The sequence below is a fragment of the Hyalella azteca genome, unplaced genomic scaffold (genome assembly GCF_000764305.2).
Source record: "Hyalella azteca isolate HAZT.00-mixed unplaced genomic scaffold, Hazt_2.0.2 contig5114, whole genome shotgun sequence".
Lineage (NCBI taxonomy): Eukaryota > Metazoa > Arthropoda > Malacostraca > Amphipoda > Hyalellidae > Hyalella > Hyalella azteca.
This window is the reverse complement of record NW_025935314.1, coordinates 744,791-755,903: the sequence shown is the minus strand read 5'-3', so window position 1 is coordinate 755,903 and position 11,113 is coordinate 744,791. Positions and strand designations below refer to the sequence as shown.

Genomic DNA, 11,113 nt, shown 5'->3' with positions numbered 1-11,113 from the left:
TCAACAAGCACACTACTAACAAGCCACACAAAGGAGCATCAGCACAGGCCCAGAGTCACTCTAAACAACACCATCATACCACACGCACATGAAACCAAGATTCTAGGTGTCACTTACAACACTTCTATGTCTTTCGGACCACACATACAGAACATAAAAACAAAATGCAGACCTAGGCTGAACACACTCCAAGCCCTCACAGGAACAACATTCGGACAGAACAAAGAAACCCTCACACTAGTGTACAAACAATACGTACGTTCAGTGCTGGACTATGCAAGTCCAGCCTGGGCACCCATAATTTCACCCACACTTCACAAACACCTACAAACCATACAAATCACAGCCCTCAGAATCGCACTTGGCAGCACCCAAACCACACCATCCAGTCACGTGACTCACGTCCATGCAGAAACCAAAGTCCTCTTTCTGAAAGAACACCTAGACATGAGAGGCGCCCAATTCCTTGCATCAGCACTCCACAACCCCCTCAGTCCCTGCCATCACTTTCAGTACCAACCCCCTACACACAGACACATTGCCAACACTCCATACAACTACTAACTCACAATAATGTATTCCATACCTCCGCCAACAGACCCAGCCAACTTCATTAAATACATACATACACACACCTAACCCGGAACGCACTGAAAAATCTACCAATCAATAGCATCATTGACGACATACCACCAGACATCAGCCATACAGAACAGCAGTTGAGCCGTGCAGACAGGCCGGGTGCACCTCAGCAGACTCCGCTGCAGTCACCATCCCTCACTAAACTCTTACAAACACCGCATGGACAGCACTCAAACGGACCTGTGCCCCCAATGTTATTCACTCCCCCACACCGTCAAGCATCTTCTGCTCGAGTGCCTGGAGCTGGCAGCACCCAGGCTCCGGTCAGGCATAACATCCATCGCGCAGCTATGGTCCGAGCCGGCTCGGGTGGCGGCTTTCTTGCGCGGCACGGGCTTCCTGGCGTGACCGGGGCTCGGGGAACACCAACAACAAACTGCCAGGGGTGAGCTGCCAAGTCAACCTTTAGAATTTAATATGGATAATTGTGTTTTTAATATTGCCAACATTATAACTGAATAAACATTTGTATCCACAACATTCTTTTAATATAGTGCTTATTCCATTTTTTTCATGTCGTATTTTTGTTATAACAATCTTCCAACACCTCAGATGTTGGTCGGCGCCATCATTCTTCATTCCATCAATTGACATATTGAATCTTCATCTTTACCCCAACCTACATAATACATATTAACCCTAATTAATTACAAGAGGGGCGGCCGTTTGTAACTTAATTCTAAATCCAATCTCTACCCTTTATCTCCTCTCTTTCTTCACGACCACTAGTGAAAGCCAAAATAATGTCGTTGTGGATATCTGTCTCGACGAAGACCGTGAGCGGCTTAAGCAGCAGTCGACCTGGGCAAATAACAGCTCACGATTTATTTCTGTCGCTGTATTTTTTACTCAAGTGATCTTGGCAATGAGCTTTCATTCTCTACCCGTTGGGTTCAACAAACTATTTAGTCATCAGCGTCTGTCACACTAATGCAAAATGTTATATATAAATATCACTTTCGCAGCCACCTCCGAACAGAATTCGAACTGGACCCCATAACATAATGAAGGCTGTCATAACTCTGAGTTTTTACCCCCTTCCTTTCTGATTTATTCGCCATTGACTAATTTATAATATGATCGTGTCAGCGTCGATTAGGCTGTTAGACCTGCCACTGATTCTTAACATCGAAGAATATTCCAAGTTTGTTGTGGTCTCGAACACGCAACTCGCTGCTCCAATTTTGCGATAGAACAAATTAGTGATCTAAATTAATGTGATCTAAAAGTTACCAAGAAGCTGATCGAGAAATCCTTTGGTATCGCTATCACTTTGAAATTAATATGACAATACATTCACGCCGAAAGGTTGCAAAAGTCAATAACACTTCGTGAACAGCAATGTGCATTATTTATGTTTAGGATATTATTTCATTACACATGCTACATATTCTATTTGACGTGCTTAGATTGAAATAAATTGCTGGAATAGCATTAGCAGAGTTATACAGGTATCTCATGTACGAGATAACTCAATAATGGTAAATCTATTTAGAGTAAGGATATGATGTAGGAACCATCCAGCCGATCAGCGGGCCAAATAAGTTTCACATGGTAATAGTAACAGTACTCGTAAAATCGGTATCAGTTTTGATTACAAACAAAATTAAATGCGACTTCCGAAAATGCGACTACCTGCTTCAATTTGGCTGTGGTTAATTTTGTTGCTCCCCGATATTTCGACCAGAACTGTCGCTGGTAGCTGGAATCGAACCCAAATCGCACTGCCCCAGTTCATCTTGAAACTCTTAACTCTAACCACTGGGCCGCCCATTGTGTCAAGACTTTAAGTACGTCCAACAACACTTACCCTCAAGTACATATATAAAAGATTTCACCAGGCCATGTCTAAGAACCACAGCGTGTGTAATCTTAAATTACATTGGCAACTGAGAGGATATAAAAGAACATGAAACTGCAAAATACGGTGCTAAGTGAACCGAAAAGTATGTAGTTCAAAACTTTAACCTTTTTTATAATAGTTTTTTCATCGTAACATTTCTCATTGAGTTTCTTCTCGGCATCCAGTTTGTGATGGTAAGAATTCAAGAAGGTGTTTGCAAGAACAATAAGGAAGCTGAAGGCAATGAGCGCAGCATACCACACATCTAGAAGCTTGAGATACGAAGTTTGCACCGAAGAGGAGTTGGCTTGAGTAAAGAGAGCCGTCAAAACTAGCAGGGACGTCAGGGATACCATCACACGCTCGTTGAAATCTTCGACTCTGAACGCAGCGGTCGAGAAAGAAATGAGCAAAATGAGGAAGCTGGTTAGGTAACTGTTGAGAACGTGGTACCCATACAGGCTCTTTAGTTCGATCATGAGCGATACCGACTGGTTGTAGTTGACCTCTCTTCGCCATGTGCGAGACACCCAGAATTCCCTCACGTCACGACGACCATAGAAGTGGACATCGTCTTCTAGCTCGTCATGAAAACGTTCGTAAATTATTTCGTCAAATTCAGTTGCGTCCACCCAAATATTGAGTTCACATTTCTGGTCTCCGAACGGATATTTTCGAAGATCAAAGCGGCACGGAACTGTGAAGATTCCACTGAGCGTGTAGACCAACTCTAGTGATGACCCACCTATGAAGCGACCTGAAAACAAAGAGTTTCGTTATGCAAGTACGTATGGAACTGTTAATAAATATTTTATGAAAATTTACATTTCCAATTAGTTCTTATCTCTATTTATAACATACAATTTGATACTTATAATGTAGGCAATCACCAACCCATGCATACCACATTTTATTGACGGTATGCAATCACTAACCCCCGATACCGTCAATGAAAATCATCAGATCCAAACGTCAACACTCAACAATGGCTATCATCAACCAGTCAACCACCGCATGCCGCCAACGCTAATAAATTAAGCCTACAGGTCTTAAACTTTAATCAATAAGCACAAATGTTTAAAATGCACATTATTTACCTCATTTGTTCTCAATGTCAGTCCTAATTGCTGTCAACACCAATCAAGTCTCAAGTGCCGTCAACACCTATAACCAGTTCCCAAATGTTGTCATTGAGCTCAAACTCAAATTGTTACCAGGTTCGAGTTTCCAATCCGCTTCCGGCAAGCTTCGTGATTTTTCTAGATTCTCCATGAAATGAGTCATGCACAGCAAATTCAATCTGTAAACCTTAAGATTCTCCAGGTAGTACGTACCCAGCGTTCGTTTAGGGACACTCACCCAAGGCCATACTGGAAGCACCACCTTTGACAGCGACCAATCGCCACGCACCAACGACACGTAGAAATAAACCGAGATTACCAAGGCACAAACACACCACTAGCTCCTTTCATCTCGGTTCTGCTACCACTGCCCAAAACTGTGTGGTACTGCACAACAGCGACGCGACTTAAATGCACCAAATTGTAGGTTATTATCAGTCTTACAGCTCGAATTTGCGGTTTTGAACCCGACCGACATGTTAGGTGAAATTCTCTCACCCATGTAGGGATCATCTGTAGATTCATTGAGCGGATGATCGTCTAGCAGATCCATCATGCAGCCGTCGGTGAACTGCGCTGGAAGGGAAACCCAGTGTCCCTCAGGATGGCCATCAGCCGCGACGTACTTTGGGGACCAAATTTTATCACATTCCAAGTTTTTGTGCTTGACCGGGTTCCATACGGTCAAGCGAGGATCTCTCCAGTGTACCGCAAACTCGACGTCTACTTCTGCGTAGAAGTTTTTGGTCCTTATGGGTGCAATGGAATAAACTCGAAAGAAGTATTTCATGCGTAATTTTTCTTCGCCAGGGAGTGGTGGAGGCTTTAATATTGTATCGTAGCCGGCGTCCTTGAGGATGAAGTCGCAATTTTCTTCGTCACTTTTGTCCTCACACTCAGCAACGCCGTCGCAACGAGAACTTTTCGGCAAGCATTGCCCCGAATTGCAGCTGAAAGAGTGCGTGCTACAAGACGAAAGCCCAAGCGTGCACGACATACCGATCAATGAAGAATAAATAGCTAAACCTATGTACATCAAGAAAATTGTAGAATAGTAACGCGATTCACGAACGACGGGGTGCACAATTTTATCCTTCCTAATAATAGTTGAAAGACAAAATTTGCAAAATTTATTTCAATGTACCTGAAATGAGGAAAAATAGCTGGAATAGCATTCCAAATTTGAGACTTGTATCTTATTTAGGACGCGAGTTATAATTTAAAGAAATAGTGAATAAACCTCATAGGACTGGACACGACCTGACGGCGCCTCTAAGATCCTTCAGGTAGTACGTACCTAGCATTTGTTTAGTGACACTAAGCCAAGGCAATACTGGAAGCACCACCATTGACAGCGACCAATCGCCGCGCACCAACGACACATAGAAATTAACTGAGATTACCACGGCACAACCACACCACTAGCTCCTTTAATTTCGGTTCTGCTACCACTGAGCAAAACTGTGGTATCTGCGGTAATTACGTGCTGCACTAAAGTGGCGCGCCTTAAATGCATCAAATTGTAGGTTATTACTTATCAGTCTTAAAGCTCAAATTTGAGGCCTTGAACCCGACCAACAGGTTGGGTGAAGTTCTCTCACCCATGTAAGGATCATCTGTAGATTCATTGAGTGGATGATCATATAGTAGTTCCATCTTGCAGCCGTCGGTGAACTGCGCTGGAAGAGACACCCAGTCTCCTTTGTAGCCATCTGCCGCGAGATACATCGGGGACCAAATTTCATCACAGTCCAAGTCATTGTACGTGTCGAAGTCATTGTACGTGACCGGGTTCCATACGGTCAGGCGAGGATCTCTCCAGTATACAATAAACATGAGGGTCACTTCTGCGTAGAAGTTTGTGGTCTGCATGGGTGCAATGGACCAAACATCGAATTCGTATTTCATGCGCAATTTTTCTTCGCCAGCGAGTGATGGAGGCTGGATTAGTGTGTCGTAGCCGGCGTCCTTGAGGATGAGGTCGCAATTTTCTTCGTCACTTTCGTCCTCACACTCAGCAACGCCGTCGCAACGAGAACTTTTCGGTAAGCATTGTCCAGAACTGCAGCTGAAAGAGTGCGTGCTGCAAGACGAAAGCCCAAGCGTTATGTTAGATGCACCACATTGCCAAATGTTCCTCACGAGTGGTAGCGTAACGTTGCTGGTATTACACTTTGCCTTGTGGAGATTGGATTCGAGCAGCCATTCACCAGCAAGAAAATTAATGAAGGAACTGGAGCCCTTGAGCTTCCAACTTCCATCTAGCTCTGATATTAGTACGTACTGCCGGTCAAAGATGGCTATCTTTCCATATAAATGAATAGGAAGAGATGTCTGCACCTTGCAGATGCTGAAGTTCAAAGGAAATAAACATGGAAGTGAACTCAGGGATCCATTGCGCATTAACACAGAGCACCAAGACTTGAAGCTCTCCGCCACGTCACTTTGACCCTCTAGCCATGAGATGAACTCTCCATCGATGCTTGACATAAATATAATAGATTTTAATTTATTAGCATAGGCAACCACGTCTTCTTTTGTCAGTATTGAACCCTGAAACTTCTTGCAACTATCCCTATGTTCGAAATAGTTGTTCCTTGATTCTAATTTAATCAAGGTACTCTCATCCTTGCAAAGAACACTCAAGGGTTCTTTGTCAGCAACGTCATGGCTTAATAAGGAAGTTCCATTTATATGAGACTCACAGGGTAACAATGAATCGAAATTATCTGCCAAGTAAAGTTGCATTTGCTTTAGGTACACCCACGTGGTCTCCTCACGACAAACTTCTCGAGGATTTAACTGCCATATTGTAGAATACATATTAATTGGCCCGGCGTTCATCATGCCAGATGAAGACGACACTTCTTCATCGCCCTCTTCCTCTTCCTTTTCTCCATCGAATTCTTCTGTTGAATTCCCAGCGAGATCAAACATTGGAAATATTTCCAACTCGGTATTTCGGCCCACTCGGACTTGAACCTGCTCGGTAGTGGAGAAAAAAGTTTTTACCGACAATTCATGTTATCGAATATCACATTCAAATTTTCTCGGAATTTTAAGCTAAGGCTAAAGCTAAAAAAATGCTTTACAACTGCTGTAATTCAAATTATTTTAGCAATTGTGTAAGTGAATATTTTATAATGAAATACCTGAGAATTAAGCAAGTCCAGAGCGATAAGAAGCCTCAACCATTTGGTGACCGGGAAGAGGGTTAGGGGCTTATGAACACCTGAGGGGAGCGCGATCTCCAGCTCGCCCGACGCACGCAGTTCTAGGAAAATTATTGTCCTAGAAAGATTGATGCACGCAGTCAAAGACAGATTTTCTTTGAAAAAAGGTGCTCTCTGTCCCTTGAAAAAGTTGTTAAAGAAAAAAGTGCACGCTGTTCCAGAAAAAGTCGCGGAAGAAGGGGTTGTAAGCAGTCTTAAAATGAACGTCTCATTTAAAAAGAACGCATCCCCATAGAAAAGAAGCTGACTTTTATGTAATGTCTAGAGTGATCCACTCAGATGTCTATAGCTGTCAAGACAAAGTGATAGAATAGAATAGAAGTGTCGGCATGCACTGATGAAATAGGCCCATGGCCTTTTGCCGATTTTTGAAATTTTCGTGACTTGATTCAGAAGGGATCCAGCCTTTGGAACCCGATCTTTCCATAACTAACGATTGATTGAGATAGCTGCTGGACTTATTGCCTGGTCCGTAATTTGCTAGGCATTTTAAGACTGAACATATGCTCCAGCACAGCTTCGTCTGGACTTATTGCCTGGTCCGTAATTTGCTAGGCATTTTAAGACTGAACATATGCTGAACATATGATGCACTCAGTCTTAGAAAAGAAGCTGTTTCAGAAAGAGTAATATTATGTACGCATTATCAGAAAGATAGTTGTCTTAGAAGAAATGAGTACCTGGGATTTGCTGACAGGAGGAAGCAAATTCTAAATCCTGTTTCTTTTTTTTTTAATTCTATTAGTTCTGGTGGCATGATCCTATGAAAAGGATTATAATTTGAAGTAAGATATGATTATAATTAGAAGTAAGATATAAATCATATAATAGATTGTCTTTTAATAGCCATCACTTATAGAACATCATTGGGTAATGCAACATACGACACAACTCACTTGCTTCAATTGTGTAGTTAGTGAAATTCAGGGTGAGGAATGTCCGACTGTTTTCCTCTTTCCCCGGCTCGACAGGGTGGTTGAGCCAGTGCTCCTCATCGAAGTATTCTACCCAGTCACCATCATGGGGAACCTTAACCATCACCGAGATGACGAGAAAAGCGCTCGTTAATGGCAACGAGTCATTTGCCAAATTAACTGGATAGCAGCGAATGGTGCTCGACGTTCCAGATGGCCCAGATGTTCCCGGCGGTCCTGGCGCACCCATTGAAGAATCTTGTGCACCTGTTACGATAGTAATGGATTGTGTTGAATATATTTATCGTCGTTAAAGTTCTTGCATAGACAAGGGACCGGATTAACACTCACGCAATTATGGATTTTTAAATAAAATTTATATTCGTCACGAAATAACTTTCACGTACCGGGTCGAACAATTATAAAGAGCGCATGGATTACTTCTGATTGACCCGTAGAAGAAAAGCTGTGTTATTTTCAGAAGAAAACCAAGTAAAAATGAAGTAAATTGTAGAGTATTTACGTAGGAATATATTTTTGTCAAGTATATACCTGGCGCCGGAGAACCAGCAGCAGAGATGCAGACTAACGACACCAGCAACACAAGTCGCAGGCAGGCGGTGGTCGTGCTCTGCATCGTGGCAGGAGCGTGACACGAGCTCTGCTAGGTCTACGTGAGCTTAGGGTCTACTGGGTGTGCTGGGTCAGGGTCTATTGGACCGGGTTCTGCTGGGTCAAGGGAGTTCGGGTCTGCTGGATCAGGGTCAACTGAGCCCGGTTCGGTTGGGTCTGGGTCAAGAGAGTTCGGGTCTGCTGGGTCTGGGTTTACTGGGCCCGGTTCGGCTGGGTCTGGGTCAAGAGAGTTCGGGTCTATTCATAATTTCTTTGAAATGTTACTGTAATTCATTGACGCCATGATCGGTTAAAAATCATTGCATTACTGAAAATCATTGCTTTACTGCGTTACTGAAATTCATTGCATTAATGCATTAAATTTGCTTATTATGGTCACAAATAAAAGTTTTGGTATTGTTAAATACCTAAATCTGGACGTTTTCGTCTTTTGTTAGTTAAAAATTAATATTGTGTAGACAGTTATTGCCAGCGGTTGGTGTGTGGTGAATATGCAGTTCGGAACCTGCACTGGCATGAGATGTTCTTGAAAATATTGACAATAAGTGTTTATTGTGTTCAAGGTTTGCGTTGTGCTACTCGCTACAGCAGAATACCAATGGTTGAATTAATTGGTTCAATCATGAGATTACCAAAATACCAACCCACCACTCCTACCAAACGTTCCGCCTCAACTGAAGTGACAGAGCCCGCAGTTCAGTTAAATACATCGCTGCCATTTATGATATTGCAACGTTCGTGCGAAAAGGACCTCGTTGGTTACACGCGCACTGCAGCCATCAGCAGAATTGCATCGTTTGTGTGGGAATGAACAAGTTTATTGCTTGTGCACTGTAGGAACCATACCGTCTGAAGGAACCATACTCTCTGCAGGAACCATACCGTCTGCAGGAACCATACCGTCTGCAGGAACAATACTGTCTGCAGGAACCATACCGTCTGCAGGAAACATACTGTCTGCAGGAACCTTACCGTCTGCAGGAACCTTACCGTTTGCAGGAACCATACCGTCTGCAGGAACCATACTGTCTGCAGGAACCATACCGTCTGCAGGAAACATACTGTCTGCAGGAACCATACCATCTGCAGGAACCTTACCGTCTGCAGGAACCTTACCGTTTGCAGGATCCATACCGTCTGCAGGAACCATACTGTCTGCAGGAACCATACCGTCTGCAGGAACCATACCGTCTGCAGGAACCTATACCGTATGCAGGAACCAAACCGTCTGCAGGAACCATACCGTCTGCAGGAACCACATATACCGTCTGCAGGAACCATACCGTCTGCAGGAACCATACCGTCTGAAGGAACCATACCGTCTGCAGGAACCATACTGTTTGCAGGAACCATACCGTCTGCAGGAAACATACCGTCTGCAGGAACCAAACCATCTGCAGGAACCATACCATCTGCAGGAACCATACCGTCTGCAGGAATCATACCGTCTGCAGGAACCATACCGTCTGCAGGAACCATACCGTCTGCAGGAACCATACCGTCTGCAGGAACCATACCGTCTGCAGGAGCCATGCATGAGTCGCTGTTTTCAAGTCGCCGCATGAAATTCCATTCTCATGAAATTTTTAGATCAATTTATTTTGGTTGTTGTTTTTGGTCAATAAATCACTAGGTTGAAATTTTTAGCTCATTAATTAATTCTTTACGGAGCAATAATCTTTGAAATGCCAATTCGAAGAGTCAAAATCGTACGACTGTGGCCCTATTTTCAGATTATAAAATGGCCTTCGCAGGGCGACGAACATTTATCCCTCTGCTATCTGAATAATTTGTACAATTAAAGTTTTGCAAATTCGAGAAAGAATCCTTTTAACACCAATGTTACCGCTTAAATGTAGTTTATATGTTGAGAGTACGACCCTTTTGCAGACGAACGTCGTATTTAAATTAACCGCAAAACAGGAGGGCATAGTCCTGCACGCTAAGCCTTCTTCGTGTCATGATCAACTCATCCAATTTTCCAAATGAATAGACCACGTGTGGCTCATGTTTAAAAAATATGTTTTTTGTTGTTCTAGCAAGACGAAAATGCCGTGCATTGTCATGCGGCATCAGTTAGATGCAATCTACCTGAAAGTTTTCTGTTGAAAACGCAGCAATTCACTGGATGAGTTTTACTCTTTCCAAGATAGATTTTTTATTCGTGTAAATATTCATGTGAATAAATTTTTCATGAATCCCATAACTTAATACATACGTAGGTTATAGGATTACATTCTATTTATATTCAAAAATTTTTATATCTTAATAATTGTACAGCCTTACCATGTTGAAAATTGATATACTTAATATTATCAGAGAATTTTTTAACATATTGTTATTCTATAAGTAACCTTGTGAAATGTGTAGACTCCTCCACACAATTAAAAATTCACAACTTAATCCTGATAAATGCCGAAGATGATATTGCGGGCATTGAACGCCTTATCATGAAATATTTATAAAACGCCTTATCATGAAATATTTATAAAAATATTCTACGGTATATACAGCATTCAAAACCACACAAAAGATGTTCAAAATTGTTTTGAAAATAATGAAATCGATCAATTTCTTGGTTGGAAATTTAATTTATGAAAGCTACGCTGATATGAATCTCGTCATAAAGACGCTCAGCAATTATTTTCCCTCGTACAACAAATTCGAATTACAGTTCTACGGCTTACTGATATATATCTTGATAGAATAATTGTATGAAATAATGGT

General features: G+C 42.4%; 2 protein-coding genes across 2 annotated transcripts; both read right to left on the bottom strand.

Moving 5' to 3' along the window:
* Positions 1 to 1,887: 1,887 nt before the first annotated feature.
* On the bottom strand, positions 1,888 to 8,606 carry LOC108675465. Its single transcript, XM_018163489.2, has 5 exons — positions 8,306 to 8,606; positions 7,736 to 8,020; positions 6,759 to 6,880; positions 5,208 to 6,588; positions 1,888 to 3,242 (listed from the first exon to the last, which is right to left on the bottom strand). The coding sequence occupies exons 1-5, from the start codon at positions 8,388 to 8,390 to the stop codon at positions 2,515 to 2,517; spliced, it is 2,601 nt and encodes an 866-aa protein (XP_018018978.1). The 5' UTR covers positions 8,391 to 8,606; the 3' UTR covers positions 1,888 to 2,514.
* Positions 8,424 to 9,919, bottom strand: LOC108675477 (cell surface glycoprotein 1-like). The gene is made up of 3 exons (XM_018163501.1): positions 9,760 to 9,919; positions 9,233 to 9,559; positions 8,424 to 8,623 (listed from the first exon to the last, which is right to left on the bottom strand). The coding sequence occupies exons 1-3, from the start codon at positions 9,917 to 9,919 to the stop codon at positions 8,424 to 8,426; spliced, it is 687 nt and encodes a 228-aa protein (XP_018018990.1).
* Positions 9,920 to 11,113: the final 1,194 nt, after the last annotated feature.